The 26,264-nt window shown below is 40.8% G+C and overlaps 1 protein-coding gene across 5 annotated transcripts in view; it reads left to right on the forward strand.

Moving 5' to 3' along the window:
- Window positions 1–222: 222 nt before the first annotated feature.
- The window catches only part of slc25a36a (solute carrier family 25 member 36a), a 79,187-nt gene continuing 53,145 nt past the window's right edge, over window positions 223–26,264 (forward strand). The window contains exons 1-3 of one of the 5 annotated variants that reach the window (XM_060929788.1): window positions 223–276; window positions 544–627; window positions 17,521–17,685. In XM_060929788.1, the coding sequence (XP_060785771.1) occupies window positions 587–627; window positions 17,521–17,685 (206 nt within the window). In that variant the 5' untranslated portion in view covers window positions 223–276; window positions 544–586. Of the gene's footprint in view, window positions 628–17,520; window positions 17,686–26,264 lie in introns of all 5 variants that reach the window. The other 4 variants (XM_060929778.1, XM_060929817.1, XM_060929806.1 and 1 more) reach the window with 4 other exon arrangements.

Below are 26,264 nucleotides of genomic sequence, written 5' to 3' on the forward strand. Positions count from 1 at the left end.
TAAAAAAAAGTAATTTAGAACGTTAGGTCAGAAGCACATGACCTGAGATGGTTGGTTTGTTCATTAAACAGACTTTGGACATTCACAACCCTCACAATTCATCTTCGGCGTGATCACGTGAAGGAAGCATGAGAAGTGTGGGGGCAGAGACGACATGATTGTCAGTCAAGGCATTCAACCAATCGCAGCGTCTGTTGTTGTGGTTTCTGATTCGACTGTAAATAGAGACTTGGCTGTCCGTCTCATTTTGCTCGGCAGCTGCGGCTTGGGGATGAGGTGCTGTGATATTAATACCAAGTAAACAGAAGTGACATGAAATTCAGTACCTTTTTTAAATTATTTAAAATCGTGTATTTTGGTTCTTAATAAGCTCTGTTTGTCTTTAAAAAACAGCCTATACATCATCTCATTCTCATCTTATAGTTATACCAGTATTTTGGGTTGAAAATTTACGTTTGTAGGTAATTTTTTTTTTTTGCATACCGTGCTAGCTGGAGCAGAATAAAAATAGGCTTTTTTTCTGGGTTATTCACCTGATCACAGAGCTTGCAGTTCAACCCGAGTGAAGAGAAGAGAATGCTAAAGGATGAGTCAGAGGGACACACTGGTTCATCTGTTTGCTGGAGGGTGAGTCGATTATTACTGAAAACCGACTAGTTAGTTAGCATAATATGTGTTTAGTTGCTCTTTAATTCATTTCCGAACACGACACGCCTCGGTGTCGAGTCCTCCATCCAGGCCTGAGCTAAGAAGCTAGCCAAGACAGTTAGCTAGTTTTTATCTCCAATGCTAATAACATCAATAATAGCAACCGCTATTTTTCGCTAACTAGCTATACCACTGAACATGTCTATTAAAAATTATATATCGTTACAAGCATTAGCATTATTTAGTTTAATTCAGTTGCACATATATAGCATTAAATGTAACCAGTTATTTACATTCCACAGCAATATAGACTGCTAGTCTTCTGTAATACTGTATATAGCGTTCAGGATTGGCTCTGTTCCAAATCCCATATTGAGCACTAACTCGGCCACTTTTATTATCGGTATAGAACTATCTGTATAACTTTGTAAGGATGCCGTTAAAATACTTAGAATGCGCTTCGAACCCGCCTCAAATGATTCTTGCGCATTCCAGGTGTAAAAAATGTAGTTGGAACACAGTAGGAATACCTAGAATGCAGTAAGAATATTTAAGAATGCACTTCGAATGCCGTACAAGTGCGGTTCGATTGCTGCCCGAATACCACCCGGTCTGGTTGGAAGGTGCCTCGAATGCTGTACGAATTCGCCTCAAATGCAGTCAGAACGCTCCCGGAATAGCCGCCGAATAGGTTTCGAACGTCTAAGAATTCAGAGAATGCAGCTCGAATACTTAGAATGTACTTCGAATATCCTGGAATATACAAAGAATCTTCATTCCGGCTCATTCGAGGCACTTTTGGGACGTTCTGGCAGGATTTGAAGGGCTTGCCATTTCGATTTTTCCCTCGAACGTGATCAGAATGTTTCGAATGCTGTAAGAATATTTAGATTGCAGTTAGAATACACTTCGAATGCCGTTCGATATGTCTCCTCTTCAAATGCACGTCAAATGTTTTGAGCATGAGCAAAACATTCGGGCCAGCCACAAGAATGGGCCCGAATGTTTGGAATGCACTCAGAATGCAGTCAGAATTTTTAGAATGCGAATATTCTGGAATATACAAAGAATTTTCATTCCGATGGCATTCTGGCTCATTCTGCCTCTAGTGTGACTACCCTATAATGCTTGCGTTGTTTTAGGTTGTTTGAATCGATCAAACCGTGAAACTGATAAGTTTCTTCAGGGTTCTCCGTGAACTAATAAAAAAGGGTGAATGTAGAGACATTCGAGAAAGGTGGCTTTTGAACAAGGGCGTAAAAACGGTGTTGATATTGGTGGGGACATAATTTGGCCAAGCGCCCCAGTGCGCCTAGCCTGGGCCCGCCCATCCTAAGCGTGACGCAACACGAGGGCCTGTTGCGAGCTTAGTCTGGCCAGGCAAGCTATCTCCAGCTCTTCCAAGCTCCGGAAAAATCGGGAGCCAATCAACTTTGAGCATCTCCAACGGCCCTGGGTAGAGGCGTGTTCGAGCCAGTGACGTAGTAGAACTGCGACCGGAAGCCATAGATTGTTTACAGAATCATGCTGTATTGAAAGCATTCAACGGGAAGTTCTCATTGAAAACGGAGCAAAGAGCAGCCCTGGAGGTATTTATTGAAAGGAAGGACGTTTTCGCCTTGCTCCCGACCGGCTTCGGTAAGAGTTTAATCTACCAGTTAGCCCCGCTAGTAGCCAAATCAATGGGGCTCAGCGAGAATCCTATCGTCGTGTCACATACGTCAGAGGAAAGAGTGATGTGATTGGTTTAAGCTTTGTCACAGCCTTTTCTGGCTTCGACCAGTAGCAAACTGAGGCATTTCAGGGAGGCGGGTCAACCACGGGCTCTGGGAAACGGTTGGGCTGAATATCTTGGCCAGACCAATAGCTCGTAGAGCTTTGAAGTCGCGTTAGCCAAACTACAGTGCGCCATGGTTGTCGCACGAAATGTGGCCTACACTGTACAAATGATTGGTTGTCCATTCCTTTGTGTTATTTTGATTTTTAGCACTAGGTACACTTAGTCTTAGACTTAGGCTAACATCTGCATGTATACAGGCAATACATTATCACACAGAGAAAGTGGACATTGAAGTTGCTGTGAATTTCGCTGTAGTGGATGACCTACCCAAGATACAACAACACAATCAATCAAAATTATGTGCTGCTGCTTCATTTTCACACAACTTTTACTATTTTCACACATTTGAAACATCATGTGCATCATGTCCTTTTGAGTTACTGCAATTTCAGAGTCTGGAAGTAATGTAGGTATGGGTGGTAGAAGTGTGAAGAGTTTTGGTAGTTGTAGTGCATTTTGCAAAAATGTTTATTCATTAAGTTGAAAGGGTTAAGTGACAATTGTTTCACATTTTTACATTTTCACATTTTATTGCAGAGGTTACATACATACGCATATACACATGCATATATACATATGCATATACATGCAAACAATGAGCAAGAAAAAAGTAAATATAAGTAAACATTTAGCATGACCTACAAGCATTTATTAGTGTGTGTGTGTGAGAGAGAGAGAGATTGCGAACAAACTCCTTGCTGTTACAGTAAATATAAGTAAACATTTAGCATTACCTACAAGCATTTATTAGTGTGTGTGTGTGTGTGTGTGTGTGTGTGTGTGAGAGAGAGACAGACAGACATAGAGAGAGATTGCAAACTCCTTGCTGTTACAGGATCATATGACAAAAATGTCATATGTCCTCCTTACGTTTTCTTTTATTGCCCGACATCACTGCCTGTGTGCTGTTTTGCTGTAGCAGCGAGCTGGATGCTGATTTTACCGCTTGCTACTGCTTACAGCCAATGACAACAAAAAACCATAGCAATGTCAAGGCAATGGGAGGTGGGCCAATCAAAGCTTCATAAAGCTTTTTTACCTGTCCCCACCAATAGTCAGCCGTCTTTGAGAGGTCTGTTCACAACTGAAAATCAGCTGGAAGCGATACCGCGTTTGGTGTTTTTATTCAGCATTTCCCGCATCGCGGCTTCTCCATTCAAAAATGGTATGGACATTTTAAACTCAGCTGAATATTGGTATGGACGCGTCCATACGCATTTTTACGCCCATGCTTTTGAACCTCTCCCTGAAATCAAAGGGAGCCGAGTCGAAGCATGCTTGAGTTTGCAGTGATCACTTCGTGAAAGGTTTGTATATCCCTCTCAGCTATGTCCTTAATGTATTCCAAGTGCTTTTCTTGCCTTGTGTCGTTATTTTATGGTAATTTTTTTTTTTTTAAATCCTGACGTGCTAAAGTCCTCAACTGTTTCTCTGTTTACACCTCATTCGATGGCTGCCATATTGAAAACATGTATCTCGCTTTCTTTAACAGGGTGTCCTCGCGGTCTTTTCAAAGATGACGACATAGACTGGGCTCCAAAACTGAAATTAGGTCATGATAAAGTCAAACAGCAGTCAGAGGAAGATAAAGAGCGTGAAGTTGGAGCAAAATTTTTGTTGAAAAAAAACCCAAAACATATTTGCACGGGCAAAAACAATACAAGATTAATTCGGCAGTGACTTGATACCGAGGTCCTTTTCCCAGCCACATACAAAAAAGTTGTAAGCCTCCATACTCTTCCACACTTTCATCTGTTTTGCTGTGTAGAAGGATGTCTGCAACATCAGATAGTTCGAGATGTCGGGGAACTCGACTGAAGAGTAGTTTTCGAGATCGTATCTTTCCCAGATAGGGTCGATTCCATTGCACATAGCAATCTTTTGAAGCAGTGGCTTCTAGATTACGAGCATACTCTAAGTTATCGCTAGTTGTTTGCACTACGGCAGCCGTTTAGACCACCAGCTATTTCACTTCCGGTAAAACGGCTAAGAAAAGTCACGGGACTAAAACCCAGCAATTGACCCTACCATTGCTTTGAGTTGATTGTGAAGGGCCTGATCTTGCTCCTGAACTAAACTGTTGGTGGGTTTCCCAAAAGCCTCTTAAAGGGCTGATGACACGAACATGACTCTATGCAATTTCTTAAATAAACTATACAACATGGCAAACATGTTAGATTTCCGTTATAATTACGTGAAAAGAAGCTGTTGTTACGCGAATATCCAACTTTCAATTGCACAGCGCAAGAAAACTGGGTCCATGGCTCGCGGCCATGTTGTGACGTCAGCGGGAGAACACGCTGCGGTTCACTGGCTGTTCTACTCTGGTTCTACTCAATGGAAATGGCGCATGAAAACGCCGGTGAACTCTCTAGTGCTAGCTCTTCCTCTTCTGGGAGTCTAGAATTGTGTTGATCTCTTCCGAATAGAATCTATGATAGCCTACCCTCTTTACCCTTTGCCTCTCGTTGCTAGGCGGCAGTTACATGAAAGCCACAGGCTTTCACAAGCAAATACATGACTGATATCACGCCGACTTTATGATTACATTTATGATTATCATGTAGAATCTACAGCTCTACGTACCTTTATCTTATGTCGTTTCACAACACATCTTCTGACAGGAGGACTGTCTTTGGATCCGGCATAGCTACTAGTAGACCCCCTCCGGAATACTGGCAGTGTTGCCAGATTGGGAGGTTTCCCTCCCAGTTGGGCGGTTTCAAGTGCATTTTGGTGGGTTTTGAACATATTTTGGGCTGGAAAACTTCAGCAGTATCTGGCAACAGATACTGCTGACATTTTCCAGCCCAAAATATGTTCAAAACCCACCAAAATGCACTTGAAACCGCCCAACTGGGAGGGAAACCTCCCAATCTGGCAACACTGTGTAGGCACTGCTGATGGTAGCAGCACACGTTTGTGCTGAACTGAACACCCAAGAGATTCTTTTAAGCTGGGAAGGGTGTCAAAACAATCCAAATCGAAGTGTTCAGAGCACAGGACGGATGTTGGTGAGGGCTCCCACTTGTCACGAGTGCGCCTGACTTGCTTCACCCACTTCGCATGCAGCTCAGGATCTCTGGGAAACTTGAATAAACTTAGCCCATCCTTGTGGGTTTTGGGGCAAAAGCCGGCAACACAACGCGAAGGCATAATAACTAATATATATATATATATATATATATATATATATATATATATATATATATATATATATATATATATATATATATAAAATATATAAAAAATGACAAACTGAACACCTGTCGCATCAACAACAAACTGGTAAGTTAGGAGGAAGGTTCTTTCGCTGACGTCATATAGCTCCTCCTCCTCTTTCGTCTCCTGGGTGCTGCAGCCCCGTCAAATTTGCCCAGATAGCTGCGTTTTTTATCATAACTTGTAAAATAGGTGCCTTCGTGAATTAATATATGGATCATCGGGAATTACTTTTTATGTTATAAAACATCGCCAAAGATGTCAAAAACGTGTCATCAGCACTTTAATGCTAAGAGCATCTTAACTAGGCGAGAGTGTTTGTGTTGCTTGTTATATTATTTAATGATGATGCTTGTGGGAAACTCAGGCCTGTATTGGTGAGGTACAAAGCAAAATGGTCAACATTGACAATGTTTACGTGTAAAGCTCATCACCAAAATAAATGATTCTGAATGATGTGTTTATAATGTGCACTCAGTACACAATCTCAGCTTGTATGCACGTTATGTACAGTATGTAATCCGAAGGAATGTTATATGTGTATGTATACATACATGGAGCGAGGTGTAGTGTCAGCGTTACTGTAGCAACTGTGAACGAGTCAGTTATTCAGGTCCTATTCGCAGCTTTTGTGCTTGGCTCCCTAATTGTTAAAGAAGTAAAATACTACAGGATGGACTGTTTTAAAAAAATTCAACTTCAGGGTGGCAGTAGGATCTCCACTTAATTTGAGCATGCTGTTGTGGATTATTTGCTCATAGCAGCACTCCTAATGCGTTTTATATTGTTCTAACATGAACAACATAGATATTTTTGACACAGGACATGCACAGCCTGTCAGACAGCTATCGAAATTTCCGAGGACCCACTGACTGTAAATTCAATGAATTATGCAAGGAAAACTGTGCTCTTTTGGTGATGCTACCAGCATGAAAAGGTTGCCCTTTTGGCTTGGTCTCTGAGGAGCAAATCTGGTCTGCTAAAAGCAATTTGCGAATATCGCCATGAAAAGTCACGCTGACCCTGTAATGGGTTAGAAGGAAATATTGGGTTTAATCAGTCGGTATTTTTCTAGCTTGAAGGCACCTGATTTGCTTTGCAAAATGATCCAATTAAAGGAAAAACTTTATTACAGAATGTAATAAAACATATTTGACTGTATGAAAATAGTCACGTTGTTGTAAGCGATAAGAGAGTGGCTGTAATGAAAGATGACCTGCTGAGGAGAGAGAAAAAAAGTCCAAGGTTTGTTTATCATGAGGGGCTTTAGCAGTGCTAGTCTAAAATAGATTGTGTGGATTAGTCATGGTCAGTATGTTCTTCAGGGTGTTTGATAGCTGTTGGGTATGATAAAGTTAGGAACATGCTCAGAGTGTCAGCATGTTCAGAACAGTAGCGGATTAGACACAGCCGAAGGGTTTTCAGGGTACTCCGAGTCATTCCACTGCATGGGGAAATGGAGATTGGATGTCCAAGTTAGATTTTTGAGAACTCGTATCCAGGCACAAAAGGAATGAGAACCATTCAAAGAATGAAATAAGTAGATCAGGTAAACAAACGAACAGATGTATTTCAACGTGCCCAAGGCGTTCCTGGTTTAGATTTGAGTCTAAACCTGCGTAGAGTTGTCTTAAAAATGTGACCTAACGCAAGTTGCAAATTGAGTTGCACTCTTTGGCCACATTTACATCCTTGTCACAGTAAATGAGCGTAATGGATGATACACTGGAAATGATTTTGAAGTGACGAGTTAAGCCAAACGTCAAATAAATGCTCATGCATGGTCTGCGTGGCTGTAATTCTTCATGGTTTATCTTCTTGTGAGATGGAGTTTTGAGCAAGAGAATTGGTTTCCAATAGGGTGTTCACACGGCACATATTTGCATCGATGCTGCACCGATGTATTTTGTTGCGATATATCTTACACCGGTGTAAATTTTGCGCAGCGTTCACACGTCACAACCCTGCTTACTAGAGAGAAGCGTGTTAGCACCGGTGCAGCCCCACTTGCGGTCACACGGCAGTTTCTGCGACCGTGTTATAGTAGCAAAAACTTTATTACTATCATTTCCTTTTATAGTAATAAAGTTTTGATATTTCCTTTTATTACTATCATTTCCTATCATTATTACTATCATTTCCGATAGTAATAATGCGGAAATGAAATATGCGCATGCGTGAAAATGTACTTCTTTTTCCCGGTTGTCATGGCATCACCAAGCGCCGGGAAAACAACGTGGATGAAGACACCAGTGTTGCCAGATATTGCTGACGTTTTCCATCCAAAATTATGTTCAAATCCGTCAAAATGCACTTAAAACTGCCAAATCTGGCAACACTGGAAGACACGCAGTTCTGTTGTTGTTGATATTCGCCATTTTGGAAGCGCAAAATACCAGGATGCAAGTTATGCAATGCCCGTATGTAATCAACTCTCCTCACGCGTAGCGAGTCTACCCCTGTAGCGTTCAGACGTCCCATTTTATATCGGTGCTGCCCCGCAAACTAGCATTTACTCCGGAGTAAATTTCTTAAACCACCTCCCGAGCAGGGTTAGATTTGCACCGGTTTAAGCAGCTTTCAGGGGCTACACCGGTATAACTTTGTACCGTGTGAACGCTCTACCGGGGCAGCCCCGGTGCTACACCGGAGTAAAAGTTGCCGTGTGAACACCCCTCAAGTCACTCGGATAGTTTCCTTCCCTTTGAGCATTGAATGGCAGATGCTTGGCTTCTCCTGCATGGAAAACTAAGTCGTGTGCATTCCTTTAATTAAAGAATTAAAAATAAATAAATAAATTGAACAGGGTTTGTTTTTAAAAAAAAAATGGTGTTGGCATGTTTCCCAGAACCATATAAGAAAATATGCACAAATGCTTTTCTCTGGGTGAGAGAGTTTAGAAAGTGCACTCATTTGAGCTCTAGCTTGAGCATGAGTGACTTTATTTTTTCGTAACTTTGTTTTGCCCCTATGCTTGTGTGTGTGTGCGCGCGTGTGTATATGTGATCATGTTTCTACACACAGCCGTGAGTGAGCATGTGTGCAATCTCCAGCACTGACATGCAGGAAGAAAGTAGGCCGAAGGTCACAGTCGACGCCTGTAATGTAGGTCGGCCTATGAAAGGCGGAGCAAAAAATAGTCTCGTGGAGAAGCCCGGCTTTTCACAACCGGTTGTGTGTAATCATCACACAGACTTTTCCACGTTAGGTTCAGGATGGGACAGAACCCTATGGCTTATGTAAAAAAAAAAAACCCGCTGTGTAAACTGTTCATGACCTTGCAAATACAAAGCAGTATAAAGCCAATCCTTTTCTTCTTCTCGCATTAAATCATGCACTACGTATATATTTAATTGTTTTCAATTACTTTTTGCACAGGTCACTATATCTACAGTGGCTATAAATAAGCTACACACACCTTTTAAATCTGCTGGTTTTTGTGAGGTAAAAAAGTATGCACACCCCTTAACACTTTTTGGTAAGGATATACCGACTTGTTTTGGCAATTTTATTCCAATTTTCCTTTGAAAAATGCTTCGGATCTATCAGATTCAAGTCGTTCCACAGGTTTTTAATAAGATTTAGATCTTTGCTCTGACTGGTCCATTCCAGAACATTGATCATCTTCCTCCGAAGCCTTTCTTTTGTCAACTTGGATTTGTGCTTTGGGTCGTTACCATGCTGGAAGGTGACCTTTTGCTTCATCTTCAGCTGTCTACAGAGGCCTGTAGGTTTTATGCCAAAATAGGTTGGAATTTGGAGCTATCCTTTGGTTTCTTCTATATTGCCTTGAACCCCAATCCCTTGAAGAGAAGCAGCTCTGGAGCATGATGCTGCCACCACCAGGCTTCACTCTGGGTGATGAGCTGTCTTGTTTTTGTGACCAAATATATCTTTTGGAATTATGCCCAAAAAGTTCTACCTTGGCCTCATCAAACCACAGGAAGTGACTAGTACTTGCCGTTCTTTAACACTGTTGGAAGCGTCTTGGTAGCCTGTTCACGTTGATGTCTAGCTTTTTCCATTATTTAAAAAAAACTAGATAGAACTCGACGCCAAAGGCATCGATGGGGATGCCTCCGCCTGGTAGACTACACGCCTTATTAAGTTGTGATTTGGGGATGGACATTTGACCTCACAGTAATTTTGTATTAGCCTTGGAGATATTGTGTTCACAAGGTTTTCAGACAGACATTTGACCTCACAGTGACCTTGACCTTAGACCTTTTGATCTCCATCTAATCAGTTTATCTTTGTCCCCAAATGCACAAATGGTGAAAATTTGGTGAAATTCCTTTCATCTGCCTTGGAGATATTGTGTTCACAAGGTTTTCGGACAGACATTTGACCTCACAGTGACCTTGACCTTAGACCTTTTGATCTCAAAATCTAATCAGTTCATGTTTGTCCCAAAGTGCACAAATGGTGAAAGTTTGGTGAAATTCCTTTCATTAGCCTTTGAGATCGCGTTCACAAGGTTTCGGGACGCATGCACGGGCAGATGGACAACCCAAAAACATAATGCCTCCTACAGTGGCGGAGGCATAAAAAGGGTAGTCAAAGATTTACCTGAATGCAATCACTGCAACACAACAATTCCCAGCTCTGATTAGTCAGAATATTTTGATTAATTTTCCATAACTGCAGCTTGGACAATAGTTCCAGCTGTAGCTCGATTCATGGGTTTGCAGGTTAATGTGCTCCTTCTAATAAGTTATTAGTTTCTTGTAGTTGTAGAACAGACGCTTCATGTAATCTATTATTATTAACCTTGATAAAATAGGCATTAAGCCTCATGTACCCACTCTACAAGAGTCAGTTTTGCTTGACTCTGCCAACATTCTGTGGAAAGTGCTCTCGGTCTGAGGTCAAAGTGACTTGATGAGCACTGTAATGTAAGAAGTCCAGTGTAAATTACTGTGCATACTAAGAGATATAATAATATAATAAACAGATTAAACACGTTGTTTAACAACAAAGCTTATAATATATTGGTGTTTATTGTACAGAGGCATTTATGTTTCTGGAAGGAGTCTTTGTAACACAAGGTGTTTTTTTGTTAAATCATCAGAGAGAGTTCAGGAACAAGGAGTTCAGGTTCTTGATAGCAGGAGGTGTGTGTGTTTTTGTTTTGGGGTTTGTTTTTTTTTTTGGAAAGGAGCCTTCGGTGTCTGCACTTTGTAACCTTCAGACTCTAGTTGTAATTTTCCAACATATTAACAACACCAGAAGACTTTGGATTTTTTTTTTTGGTCTTAATTTTTAATTAAAATAGAGAAGCTGAGAAGTGAATAACTCGTTATAGCTGCTACGAGGTAAGTGATAACAGGAACGTGTTTCGTGTATGTTCCCCCACTTTAAAGCTAACTATAAATGGATTAAGATCACAATGTGTCTTTTGGTTTAATAAATAAAAAATGGATAATTGTGGAAAATCACTGTTGAATAAGAGGAATAAAGCACTTTCGGAAATGGTGTGAGTGTGAAATGTACTCTAAAGTTGGCCCTGCATTCAGTACACATGTTTAAAGCAGTGCTGGTTTCTCTTAACTTTGTACCTGCACACAACATGCAGGCATAGGCCATATATCCTGGATATATAAACTGGATGCTTCTGATCCATGACCTATTTCCTAAATGGCATGCAGTGTTTCCCACAGACCAGGTAGCAGTTTGTGGTGCTCCACTGTGCCGATGAGGGAATTGTGCGCGGTGGTGTCGTGGCGGTCGGTGGAGTCGGTCATTGGGGTGTATGCAAAGTGTTTACAGCGGGCAGTGTTCAAACACACAGTATTTTTCTTCAGAGTCACCTGCTGGGACTATTTTAAAGCTACAAGAAGCATTTGAGATTATTCAGTTCAATCTAAATTCTTTTAAGTTCTTTAAGAGAAGACAGCTAAAACAATTTTTACCAGAACCCTACCTGGTTTCATTCCTCAACCCAACTTTACATTACAGGGCAGGACATTAGTTTGCTGGGCTTGATGTTGGTGGAAAACCTGTCTTTTAAATTTATGAAAATGACTCACTAAAATTGAAGTTAAAATTTAGTTTTTACTAGAGATGCACCGATTGCAATTTTTTGGGCCGATTCCGATTTTCCATGGAGTGTGACCTGCCGATACCGATTTTGGCCGATTCCGATTTCATTTTTTCAAACCACTTCACAGCACACACAAAGACTATTTTCTTTTTATCTTTTCTTTAATAGAACATTCTGCCAGATTTTCAGTAATAAATTTTCAACACCTCAAAGGTTGAAAACAAACAAAAAGACTGTTCTTTGTAAAATCTTTCTTCATGTTTGGTATTAACATATTAATTCCTGAAATAGGAAATTCACACACACATTTTTTCTTTTCCCATCCAGTATCTGGCACAAAAACAACTTCCCCCTCATATATTATTTGCCTACTGCTATGGAACACACTTTTATAAGCCTATTTAGATCTGAAAACTTATGTCTTATAGAACAACCCATTTCTTCATTCAGTATCAAAATACAAAAATAATTTCCAGTCATACCATAGCCATTCTATCATCTTTGTCAAATGTGTATTTGTAGAGTAATTTCCAATGGAATCAAGTGCAACCAAGGTCGTAAAACAAACAAAGACATTTTTTTTTCTCGCTCTCTTTGTAGAAATCTAACTAGATGTTTGCTAATAGGCTAACGTATTAATTCCTGTAATGGGAAATTCACACAACCACAAACATTTTCTTCTTTTCACATCCAATATCTGGCACAAAAAAAAATTCACTATATTTGGATATCCAAATGTAGTGAATTTATTTTTAATTAATTTTTTTTGTTAACGGCGCGCGCGCCGGAGCCAGTTAGGCGCGCAGGACTGACACTGTTCTGCGCAAGCGCAACACAATCGCACTAGAAAGCATGTTCAAGCTGCCAGTCTAATACATCTAATTATGATATTTTATTATTATTTTGTTACATTATACTATTTATTTCATTTTAGTATTGGTTGAGGTAAGTGTTGAGTGCAATATTTAAAATAAAAACCTCCAGCTTGTTTTTTGCAATTTATTCCTTGAATGTCAACTAAAGAATGATTGAAAGATTGCCACCAAAAAGGCAAAAAACTAAGGTAAAAACCAGAGATGCACCGATTGACCGGCCGGTTGCCGGTCATGGCCGATCACATGAAAATCGTCCGATTCCGATCAGCAGCCGGTCAATCGGTGCACCTCTGGTTTTTACCTTAGTTTTTTGCCTTTTTGGTGGCAATCTTTCAATCATTCTTTAGTTGACATTCAAAGAATAAATTGCAAAAAACAAGCTGGAGGTTTTTATTTTAAATATTGAACTCAACACTTACCTCAACCAATACTAAAATGAAATAAATAGTATAATGTAACAAAATAATAATTTCATAATTAGATGTAAGAAACCACTTAAGGTAACACCAAGGCAACTAACAATAATGAAAAAGCATTACTCTAATTGGTGCAAAGCCTGCATGCCATATCAGAACATTTAATTCTGCGTGGCTTCCTGAAAAAAAATTCAAGTGCCCTATCGTAAGGGAAGTCATTGCTGAAGCGGGATAAACAAGATAATGCAATAAGGCCGCTTCCTCGCGTCAAGCTGCTACTGTATGCATCAAAATTGGTTTATAGCCTGACTCGGGGATGTCCGTTTCCTGTAAGCCAAGATGGCTATGATAAAGCTCATCACGAGCACGACGTAGGCTACCTTTTAAAATAAGGGGTCGGAAGGCGAATCAGGAAGGCTGCGTTATTTTTAATTAGCCTAACAGGGCCTACCTGCAGTCCGGGTATATGCGCAACGGCAGGCCTGTGGACAAGTGTCTCTCTCTCTCTCTCTCTCTCTCTGTGTGGGTGTGTGCGTGAACGAGAAGAAAGAGCACTATGAATTTTTTTCTTCAAAATCGCGAGTCTGATTGTGTGGCGATAGGAATCCATTGAGTGGCGCTGCGCCACACAATGGTCTATGTATGGGAAACCCTGGCATGAGGCCAGGAATGTAATGCGCATGTCCATGCAATTTGAGAAGAGGTTCTAAGACCTTTTACCTACTTGTACGTGTGTGTATAAATATAGATAGAGTGGAGTTTCAGTTCCACAGTCATTATTGGTTAATTAATCAGCTGGAAGACCCCCCCCCCCCCGCCCTTTGATCTTGTTGTCTGATGACACAGTTCGTTGCCCGAGATGGAATTTTTTAGCACAATCAGCAATTTGAGGAAAACTCGAACGTTATCATCGCAGGTAAGCATGGTGGAAAGATCATGGACGTGTGTTTACTTCTCAAATTCATCGATATTTCATGATCTCCTTGTTGAAACCTTCTTTTTTTCTTACTCAAATGAAAATTTGACAGTCGCCATTTTGTATTTAAATGCGCATTTGAAAAGTCACGTGAGGTGTCGATAATAGTGATCACTTTCACCGGTGTCCACCGTTATCAACACCCTGTAGAATTAAGTGACATTTACAGCTGTTATGGATCGATCTTTGTGTAACATTGTTTAAGTAGATGAAGTACTTTTAAAAAAAAAAAAAAAAAGTGCTGTGATTTTTTTTTATCTTTTTTTTTTTTCCTGATTCATAACCGAATGGAATGCTTATAGAGTATTTGGAATCCTACTGCAATAAATAGAATTGGACCAGAATTAAATTCCGAGCATATAAAAAAAATTACATGCTTGAAATATTCAGATTTTTCTATTCCGTTCAGATTTTTATTTATTTTTTTACAGTTTGTTGTAAATATCTGCCACATATTACAATAATCAGTAGACATTTAATATTTTGGTTCGAGGAATGATATGCGACCTTTGACCTGGATTTTCATGCGGTTACAATGTCAGTTACCTGTAGACATTTATTGGTAAACTACAAAGCTAGAAATTAATACAAACAACAACGAATGATGAACAAAATGTGATCTACGAAAATATTTAGAAAGTGGAACAAAAATATTTTCTGACACAGGTTAAACATTATCAGTTCATTTGTGTACAAACATTAGAATTACTTCATTTACATAAGCACCGACATCGATATATTTATATAAAAGATATTTTGTACTAAATAAGTCTATGTAAAACAAATTTTAAATAAAAACTGTTTTGTTAATTTGATGCCATGTACCAGTTATTATAAAAAAAAAAAAAAAATCAGGCGGCACGGTGGTGTAGTGGTTAGCGCTGTCTCCTCACAGCAAGAAGGTCCGGGTTCGAGCCCCGTGGCCGGCGAGGGCCTTTCTGTGCGGAGTTTGCATGTTCTCCCCGTGTCCGCATGGGTTTCCTCCAGGTGCTCCGGTTTCCCCCACAGTCCAAAGACATACAGGTTAGGTTAACTGGTGACTCTAAATTGACTGTAGGTGTGAGTGTGAATGGTTGTCTGTGTCTGTGTCAGCCCTGTGATGACCTGGCGACTTGTCCAGGGTGTACCCCGCCTTTCACCTATAGTCAGCTGGGATGGGCTCCAGCTTGCCTGCGACCCTGTAGAACAGGATAAAGCGGCTAGAGATAATGAGATGTGCATGTCAGTAATTGTGGAACGGTGTCATGTGATCGAATATGCTAAGTAATCGGGAATCAACTCTCTTTAAATTATTATTCATGCACAATTTACGTATTGAAAGTCTTTTCTAGTTTTGCAATGGCCAAAAGATTAAGGTGTTGATAATTGTAGCCACGTGTGTGTATGGACATCCAGCAGGAAATGTTCTGAAAAATAATGCAGAACACATACTTCTAAATTCTTGAAGTAGATTAATCTTCTATAACAGCGGTGCTGATGGATTAGAAGTTTATCAATGCAGTCATTGTAATGTTATTACAACCCCGAGTCCAAAAAAGTTGGGACAGTGCAAATTGTAAATAAAAAGGGAATGCAATAATTTACAAATCTCAAAAACTGATATTGTTTTCACAATAGAACATAGACAACATATCAAATGTCGAAAGTGAGACATTTTAAAGTTTCATGCCAAATATTGGCTCATTTGAAATTTCATGACAGCAACACATCTCAAAAAAGTTGGGACAGGGGCAGTAAGAGGCTGGAAAAGTTAAAGGTACAAAAAAGGAACAGCTGGAGGACCAAATTGCAACTCATTAGGTCAATTGGCAATAGGTCATTAACATGACTGGGTATAAAAAGAGCATCTTGGAGTGGCAGCGACTCTCAGAAGTAAAGATGGGAAGAGGATCACCAATCCCCCTAATTCTGCGCCGACAAATAGTGGAGCAATATCAGAAAGGAGTTCGACAGTGTAAAATTGCAAAGAGTTTGAACATATCATCATCTACAGTGACTAATATCATCAAAAGATTCAGAGAATCTGGAAGAATCTCTGTGTGTAAGGGTCAAGGCCAGAAAACCATACTGGGTGCCTGTGATCTTCGGGCCCTTAGACGGCACTGCATCACATACAGGCATGCTTCTGTATTGGAAATCACAAAATGGGCTCAAGAATATTTCCAGAGAACATTATCTGAGAACGCAATTCACCGTGCCATCCACTGTTGCCAGCTAAAACTCTATAGTTCAAAGAAGAAGCCGTATCTAAACATGATCCAGAAGCGCAGCCGTCTTCTCTGTGCCAAGGCTCATTTAAAATGGACTGTGGCAAAGTGGAAAACTGTTCTGTGGTCAGACGAATCAAAATGTGAAGTTCTTTATGGAAGTTAGGGACGCCGTGTCATTCGGACTAAAGAGGAGAATGACGACCCAAGTTATCAGCGCTCAGTTCAGAAGCCTGCATCTCTGATGGTATGGGGTTGCATTAGTGCGTGTGGCATGGGCAGCTTACACATCTGGAAAGACACCATCAATGCTGAAAGGTATATCCAGGTTCTAGAGCAACATATGCTCCCATCCAGACGACGTCTCTTTCAGGGAAGACCTTGCATTTTCCAACATGACAATGCCAAACCACATACTGCATCAATTACAGCATCATGGCTGCGTAGAAGAAGGGTCCGGGTACTGAACTGGCCAGCCTGCAGTCCAGATCTTTCACCCATAGAAAACATTTGGCGCATCATAAAACGGAAGATACGACAAAAAAGACCTAAGAGAGTTGAGCAACTAGAATCCTACATTAGACAAGAATGGGTTAACATTCCTATCCCTAAACTTGAGCAACTTGTCTCCTCAGTCCCCAGACGTTTACAGACTGTTGTAAAGAGAAAAGGGGATGTCTCACAGTGGGAAACATGGCCTTGTCCCAACTTTTTTGAGATGTGGTGTTGTCATGAAATTTAAAATCACCTAATTTTTCTCTTTAAATGATACATTTTCTCAGTTTAAACATTTGATATGTCATCTATGTTCTATTCTGAATAAAATATGGAATTTTGAAACTTCCATATCATTGCATTCCGTTTTTATTTACAATTTGTACTTTGTCCCAACTTTTTTGGAATCGGGGTTGTATTTCAATAGTAAGAACAGGATAGTAGTACTGTTTGTCGATCCATGTACACAGATGAAGCAAAGATCTTCTTTTAATGGTGACATTTTAGCATTGATTGTGTAACTAAATTGGATAAATATAATGTCCTCATTTAACAGCATTTGGCAAACTGGAAGAATGAAAAACATGCAGATGTGGTATTACAGGTACACGATCAAATTCAGGGTGGCAACAGGAATTCCATTTCATGTCAAGCTGCATCACGTCACGCTGTTGTTGATTATTTTTACTATGACAGCATCCATGTGCAGTGTTTTAATCTTTACATGGGAAATAACAGCTGTCTTTATGTCTTGGTCACAACAAAGCCTTTATAATAAAACATTGACTTTCTGTCCAGCTGTGGGGGCACAGTTGGTGCCATCTTGACGTGTCCACTGGAGGTTGTCAAGACGAGGCTGCAATCTTCTTCAGTGGCACTGTACATCCCCGAGGTACAGTTGAGCTCCGTGAACGGGGCCAGTGTCGCCCGTATGTCTCCTCCTGGACCCCTGCACTGCCTTAAGTAAGTAATTCATCTCAAAGTTATGCAAAACTGATGAGCAAGTCCGAGCTGGTGTCATTTTTCCTTCCAGGTTCCTCAACTAATTAAATTGTATTTAAAATGCATTATAAAATTTGGGGATGGGGGGAGGGGGTTATCAGACAAGGGATTGACAGGGCCCTTTATAGTATCTTAATTTTTTGCTAACTCGAAAATTCATAATTAAAATGTTTGTTGTATGCTGTAGATCCAGTCTACAGACATGTCACTAATATTTCATCTTGAGTATAATAAAAGTTAGATAAATCTAGATAAATGTTGAGGCTTGGAGCATTGAAGTACTCTATTTACTTTAATTTTTTGGCCGGGGGGCCTGTTTAACCTGTGTTTAGGTCAGATTGCTTTATCAAAAGCATCTTCCAGCATCTTTGAACCCATGCTACTTTTGTAAAAAGTCAAATTGTCCACATAATCATCGAGATGCTAGAATTCATACAAAAACAATTCCCCTGTTTTGGACATGTACAAAATTACTGAAATCTTGATTACGGCAGAAATAAGAATTCCCTCTAACCCAAATCCAAACTACGAATTCTGTGCATATTTCACCACAGGGCAGCACGGTGGTGCAGTGGTTATCACCATCACCTTACAGCAAGAAGGTTTTGGGTTCAAATTAGGGTATTAGGCAGGAAAAAGAAAATTACCAGTCAAAAATATTTTATATAATCCTGATGAGCGCCGCAGGCGCGAAGTCCCTCTAGGGGGGGTCTGGGGGCATGCTCCCCCAGAAAATTTTTGAAATTTAGACTTCATTTCCTGCATTCTAGGACATTTTCAGGGTGAAATGGCGTGTAATTTTTGATCAGAAATATTGCATATTTTTACTTTGTATTTTTTTCAGTTTCACTCCTGAATGTATCAGATGTATGTATGGTGTTTGATTTGGTAACAAAAGTGAAAAGAAACTAAACAATGAATTGTATATAATCTTTTGATCTAGTTACAGTATTGAATAAAAAAAACCCCAACAGTATTCTATTTTATGTGGCACAAATTAAATCGCAGAATGTCTGTCACTGACTGTCATCCATAATATTTTGACCAAACTACTCAAAAATTAAAATTAACTTTGAAAGAAGGGGAACTGAGTTTCTTTGGTTTACACAAAGATTACAGACGTCTAGGGGCCTGCAAGAATCGGTCTGCTGCTGCATCAAAGTCAAATTCCTGATGATCTAACTTTTCGTAGCTTTGTCTGATGAGCTGCTCCAGCCTAACTATAATTAATTTTGTTCTCAACTTGGTTTTGATCCTGTTCTGAACAGAAAAGACTCGCTCAGCCTCTGCATTGCCAACAAGCACACACATTGCCATTGACATGAGGTGAAACATGCTTGGATAGAGCCGCTGATTTGGCATGTTTGGACCTCCAAATATCTTCATCATGAGCTGAGTTGGTCTTGCAAAATGACCCTCTTCCTGCCATTCATCATCACCATCTGTGGTATACTAGTCGCTTGAAGGCAAGAAATTCTCCTCTTGCCTGTCTGAGGGTCGCTATCCCAATCGATCGGACGGCGACCCCCCCCCCCCCCACACACACACACACACACACGTGGGGGGGGCGCCTCCGCGGCTGGAGGCTCGCAGGCGCCCGCTAGGCGCCTCCGTCGGCCCACCCCCCGCGGACGCGCGCGGCTGCCGGTGGATCCTTCCACTCTGGCTGCCCGCGCGCGCCCGAGACGGGGTCGCGGCCACGGGCGCGAGAGGCTCAGGCTGAGGCCGGGGGTCGGAACGACGAGAGGCCGCCTGAAGGGGAGGGCCCCCTCTCCCTTTTTCGAAAAACCCCATCCGAACGCGACCTCAGATCAGACGAGACGACCCGCTGAATTTAAGCATATTACTAAGCGGAGGGAAAGAAACTAACCAGGATTCCCTCAGTAGCGGCGAGCGAAGAGGGAAGCGATGAAATATTCTGATTTTTCATTTCAAGTTTTCAGTATTTTTCGTATTAAACTGTGTTTCTTACGATTTGTAAATGATGGCGGAACATAACTGGATTTATCGGATGACGTGGGAGTATTCATGTGCGAAAATTTTCGGCATTATCGTCCGTTTCAGTATCCGTCTGTGTGTATACTTGCCCGTTGAAATCGGCAATCGCCCGTCAAATTTACGGGTGGACGGGTCTCTGCCTAATACCTTAGTTCAAATCCCGCAGCTGACTGTTGCCTTTCTGTGTGGCGTTTATATGTTCGCCTGTGCCTGTGGTGGGTTTCCTCCCACAGTCCAGAGACATGCTGATTAATTCAACTGGCTACTCTAAATTGCCCATGGCTGCAAATGTTCATCTCTGTGTTAGCCCTGCAATAGATTGGCAACCTGCCCATGGTGTGAACCCTGCCTCTCACCCAAAGTCAGCTGGGATTGTCCCCAACTTCCCACGTGACCCTGATGGATAAGTGATATGGATGGATGTGTATTTCACCAAAGCAGTGAAACATTATGGAGCCCCTAAAGGGACATGTAAAAATAGAAAGTATCTGGTGCACACATGAAACTACATGAGAGAAGCCTGAATCCCATAAATAATGACGAAGCGTTTCTGACAGGAGTGGCTGTACAAGCAATATATTTGCCTTCTTGAGAACGCAAAATGTACCAGAGGATATCATAAATCAGCTAATGGACAACAAGGTAGATGAACTGATGCCATTGCCAGTTTGCATTCACGAGAAAGTATCTGGTGCGTACAAGGCAATTTTTCCTTTTTTATTTTTTTTTTTATTTTTACACATGTCCCTTTAGGGCCTCCGTAAAATATAAATCTCCACTGAGTGCACATTTTTATAGCCATTAACATGAAACAAATGTGTAAAGCAGTTGTGTGTTTCTCACAGCATTGCTTTTATATGCAGACCAACTTATGCATTTGATCACTAAAAACATTGGTGGTTGTTTGTGTTAATGGTGTGTGGTGGTTTTTTGGGTTTTTTTTTTTTTTTTGGTAATAAACCAAATGCCTTGTCTTTTTATAGCACACTGTTATACAAAGTAACTGGACAGGATGTTCTCCATGCCCTTTGCCACTGTTCCATGGAAGCTAACTGCCAGCCACAGCTGTTTAACTTCCATTGCCAGCAGGTGCTCAGAATAATAGGAGGCAAAGTGTCATCCAGGGCATAATCACTGATTAAGTAATTAATTAATCTTTCAAAAATTATTTCCCACTAGCTAGCTCTTTCCTGTCACTTGACAGCTACTAGATTAGCATGTGCTTCCTTCAAGATGCATGTAACCTTTTTCAAACTGCTACTCATGTAGTGTCATTGAATGCATAAGAGAATGGCGGAGGCGCGACAGCATCAATACATCCAAATTTACCAGAACACGCTGTCCAACAACCCTCCAGATCTGCTCCCTTATCTAATAAAAAGTTAACAAAAGGCTTGACTAAACAAATACGTTTTCAGCCTAGACTTAAACACTGAGACTATGTCTGAGTCTCGAACACTGCTTGGAAGGCTGTTCCATAACTGGGGTTTTGTAAGAAAAGGCTCTGTCCCTGATGTAGCCTTCACTATATGAGGTACCAACAGACAGCCTGCACCGTTTGATCTAAGTAGGTGTGGTGGGTCATAAAGGACCAGAAGTTCGCTCAGGTACTGTGGTGTGAGCCCATTCAGTGCTTTAAAGATCAATAGCAGTATTTTATAATCAATGCCAGGGCTCTACATTAACTTTTGAAACCACTTCAGGGTTTTTTCTAGAAAAATTTAGTATGAGGGCGCTCACCATGGCGAGGGAGCGAAGCGGGGGGGATGGTGCCGGTTGTCCCCCGCCGTGCAAAGCCTTTGAAAAATGCTCCAATGGGACATTCTGAGGCTATCTGAGAGGGAAATTGTAACAAATTGTCTGTCAACATTGAAAAAGAAAGAAGTAAGGCCAAAAAAAAAAAAAAAAGTGTGTTTCTGGTAACATGAAATACTAAAATAAGGTCGGTAGGTAGGAAAGATTTTTTTTTTTTCTTAATTTTTTTTTTATTTTGTTCGAAAAAATTAACACAAGTAAACATCTTACAAAATAGTATTTTGGCACAGAATCCTTTATACCACACATCATAATAAAATAAGTGTTTTAAATCTTTAAACAAATAAAAAAAATATCGCGAGAGTTCGAGTCATGATCTACGGAAGCGATATTTCATGATATTTTCGTGTAATAACGTGAAAACACCTTATCAAGAAATAACGTGAAAATAACTCCCTAGGCTACTTCCATTAAAAGCAGACGGCCTAGCCTAGCCTACTGTAGAACTTGGGTCGAGCAAAAACATGGCTGAATCCTGAATGACTCCAATTTGTATAAATAGGGGACTACATAGGCGGCAAAATGTAGTGTTTTTCCCTGCCATGGAAGTGTACTTGTATACTGAAAAGGAAGCAATTTGCATTACAGCCTTGAATGAGGATTCAAAATGGCGGCTCGGCTCAGTTTATGGAGGAGGGCTGATAGAAGTGGCGAAACATTTTACTTTTTATCGTTTCTTTCACAACTTGAATGCGTTGAAACAAAAAATTATGACAAACTAACGCCGCTTACACTAAAATATAGAGGGAAATTTGTAATAAAAACTTTACGGTCGGCAATTTCGACGCAGAAATTCTCGATTGGTCGGGTTACCGGAAACACACTATTTTTTTTTAATTTGGCCTAATCTTCTTCTGCCCCGGACAGTCTTTGGCTTTCTTCCGCTTCGTGCCGCGGGATGACATCTTTAAATGCCCAAGTGTCAACAAAAACAACTCGCGAACTACTTCTGTCAAAAGCTCCCACGCCGGTGGGTGAAAGGTCATTCAGTCTCGAGAAATCTCGCGCTACAAGTCAGCTGACCTTGTATGTAACCCATGTCAAATCTCGCGAGAGCAGCCGCGACAAGTAAACAACTAAACAACATGGCGCCTCAGTCTGGAAAACGCCAATTCGGATTGTTTTTGCACCGTCTGGCGGTGTATCTACTATGATTGGAATATTTTTGGAGCAATTATAACATATTTGATGATCAGACACATTGTCACGTAGTGTTGCTGGGATGTTTTCACGGAGTCGGTAAGGGGGCGCACGCCGAGAGTAAGAGGGCGCAGCGCCCCTGTTCCCCCGTTTAGACGAAAGCCTGCACTTGTCCTGTCGGGCAAATTGAAAGGAAATTTACTTGTCCGAATGTGAAGTTGACTTGTCCGAAGAAATATTTGAGAGGAAAAAAAAAACACAAACCATTTGTAACCCAACAATCTTTATTGCATTTGTTGCATTTGCATCACACCGCTTGTGGCTTGTACTCTTGCCATGAGACACTAGAATGTCTTGCCTATATGAAGCTGTACCTTTAAACATGCTGCTCTAGACATCAGTGTAAGTAGGATGCGATATGCACAGAGAACATTGCATTCCATCTCTGGTATCTTGGACCCATTCAAATTCATCCTTCCAAGAATTGAGAAATTTACGCTCTCTCTTGTTTTCATAGTTCTGCTGTGATTGTTTCCTCTTCTGTTCAGCACCAGATGCCTCGGATTCACTAGACTTCTTTGTGAAGCCAAACTTTAGGAGGGACATTTTCTAAATGTCTAAATTTTTATAATGAACACCATCAACAACAATTCAAAGATTTGGAAATTATCACATACTCAACATAAATATACAGTTGAATAATGATCCCGCCAACAGAAATATCAACAAATCCACGTGTATGACATGATTAAAACCAATCATAAATGACCGTTTACTTTTCAGCTCAAATACACAAAGCGGTATTGGCCAGTTTCGCAAGTGGAATATTCAGTCCCCCCAGAATTTCGCGGGCCTTTTTTGTGATTGTTGCGGGCTAAAATGTCTGATGTTGCGGGGGGTTTTCCAAAAAATTGCAATGAAAGTTGTGGTGTTTTTTAGGTTTTTGTTGTGATTACATTGCGGGAGGAAGTGAAAGTTGCGAGAAATTGTTGCGATTTTCTCTTTTTGTGATTAAAATTGAGTGATATGTTAAATATTAAGTTATTACTGAAAAACTATTGATTAAAAAAACAAAGACACTGAGAAATGGTCCTATAAACAACTTTACCAATATAAAAGATTACCAGGGGCCTCATGTACAAAGACCTGCGTGGATTTCCCACTAAATATGTGCGCACGTCAAAATCGGGAAATTTGCGTACGACCAAAAAAATCCGGATGTATCAATCAGTGCGTACGAAGGTTTCCACGCACTCTCCTGTTGTACATCCCAATCAACGTGGAATTCGGCGCACATGCACGAGCCCCGTTCCCCGCCCCGTCTCCTCCCTCAATTATTCCACACTGAATATGTTAATTAGTATAAATAGACCTGCAGTAAGGCCCGCGTTAGGTAAAAGACATGGCAACTTTTACTAACGCGTTAATGTTAATTAAATGTTAGAAATCTCACGTTAATCAAATTAACATTTAACATTTATTATTAACATTTAACATTAACATTTATTCGCGTTAATCCCTGCCTTTAGCACAGTGTAATAGAATTCACATACATCACTTAATTGTTCTGTCACCTCCAATTAAAGTGATGTTCAAAGTGTATGCTGTGAGACTTGCAACGGTCACTGATTGTATGCCACTGAATGTGAATGTAGCCTATACCAAGATAACGGTATGATTCGCATCGTCCGCAGTGCCTGCGCCACAATGAGTGTCCATTTGAGTTACATGGGTTTTGAAAACAAAAAAACATCTTTAGTGCTCTAATGTGTACATTTTTTTCGGGGACACCCTGTATTTGAGGAAATGTCTTCCTCTCTTAGTAGGCCCAATATTCGTAGCCACATGTAACCAGAAATAAAACGTGCACATATTTTCCACAATAGGATTTTAATGACCAATGTATTCTAGCAGGGTGCCAGGGAACAACAGGAGGCCCCCAGTCCATCCCACCCGAGCAGGAAGAGGACCCCCAGCCGAGCGGATCCAGCGTCACTGTCACCTGCCCCCCTTCTCCACCGCCTGCCCCTGTCGCCGGGTCCACAGGCCGGGTGCTGACGCGCGTGGTCCTTGAGTCGCAGGGGGAAATTTTAAAGGGGATAGAAGCGATTAACGACAACCTCGAGGGAATCCGTGAGGAATTGAAGGAACTGAATAACACATTAAAAGAATATCTTAAAAAATGAATGGTGTCCCGTCTGTCCTTACCTTTTCACATTGTGGCTATTAAGCGCTGCCGGGTTTGTATGCCATGTCGCTGTGGCACCTCGTTGTGAGGCCCAGGGTCTGGGTCCTCCAGCAGGTCTCGCTCCATTATTGGCACGCTGCGCCACATTGTGTAACAAGCCACACACCGCGGTTGTGTCTGATTTGTACGCACTTGGAAATCGTTTCATATATTGATCTTGGTAATTATGTGATAAGGCTACCCCACGCAACATCAACTAATAATATTTCAGTCTGACACCTCGCGGCAAATGCGCGAGGAAGATCTATTAAGCTAGCTGCAATGCATGGTCCTGCATGTGCATTCTTTAATTTAATTAATTAACCAATAGTCAATGGGAATAATATCGAAATGATATTGCTGGGGTTTCTCATTTCCCGTAATTACAATATGGAAGGGATGGTTGATGGATCTGTTGGCATTTACCCAACAGTCTCGCATTATGTGTCTCGACAATGTCGTATGACTGACATACATTTCAATTCACGCATCCTGATGTTCCGATGCATTTTTGGATGCCTCTTATCGCCATGTCATGACTCTTGACCGAGTAGGCTTAAATGTAGTTGCGTTGCTCTGCCTCTAAGTGTTGCCAAGTACCAAGATGCACCAGAAATGTGCGTACGCCAGCCATGAGGTTTGCGTAGAGTACCGCACTTTTCCACGCCAAGTCAATCTTTGTACATACGAATGTTTGCGCAGAAAGTGACGTACGTAGCTTTTTTATGCATACGCAAGCTTTGTACATGAGGCCCCAGGACTACAAAAATGCAGAAAAATAGGCTTTACTTATCCAAATGCACCTGTTGGTTCAAAAGTTAAAGTGCAGAGAACCTCACAGCACAACATGAAGTTACCTTAAAATATAATATAAATGCCTCAGCTTTCATGTAAGAAAAAAAAACTATTAATACTAGTACTGTGTGCAGGCAGTCTCTCCTGAAGACTAAATTAAACAACAATAATTATAAACTAATAAAATAAATGGCTCAGGCTTCATAGAAGGAAAAAAAAACAATTTGAACAGAATCTCACAGTATGATGCTGAAGCTGCCTAAACAATGGAAAATAAAATACCATTTTGGCAAAAATGTTGGCATCCATTAATTTCATGTATTAAGTAAAAAATAATGTAAAGTGCACACAGTCCTTCACTGTAAACATAACACACTTTCAGTAACAGAATTTAAGCCTATATAAACACTGACTCGTACATGCTGCTTCTCTTGAACGTATACACGGAAGTAAGGCGGAAGGTAGTTTGTCGATGTCACCTCAAGATGACGCCAACAATTGGTCAAATTTGCAGGAAAGTTGCAGTGATTGGATATAATTGCAATCCCCGCTTTCATGCAGAATG

The sequence above is a fragment of the Neoarius graeffei genome, chromosome 1 (assembly GCF_027579695.1).
Source record: "Neoarius graeffei isolate fNeoGra1 chromosome 1, fNeoGra1.pri, whole genome shotgun sequence".
Classification (NCBI taxonomy): Eukaryota; Metazoa; Chordata; class Actinopteri; order Siluriformes; family Ariidae; genus Neoarius; species Neoarius graeffei.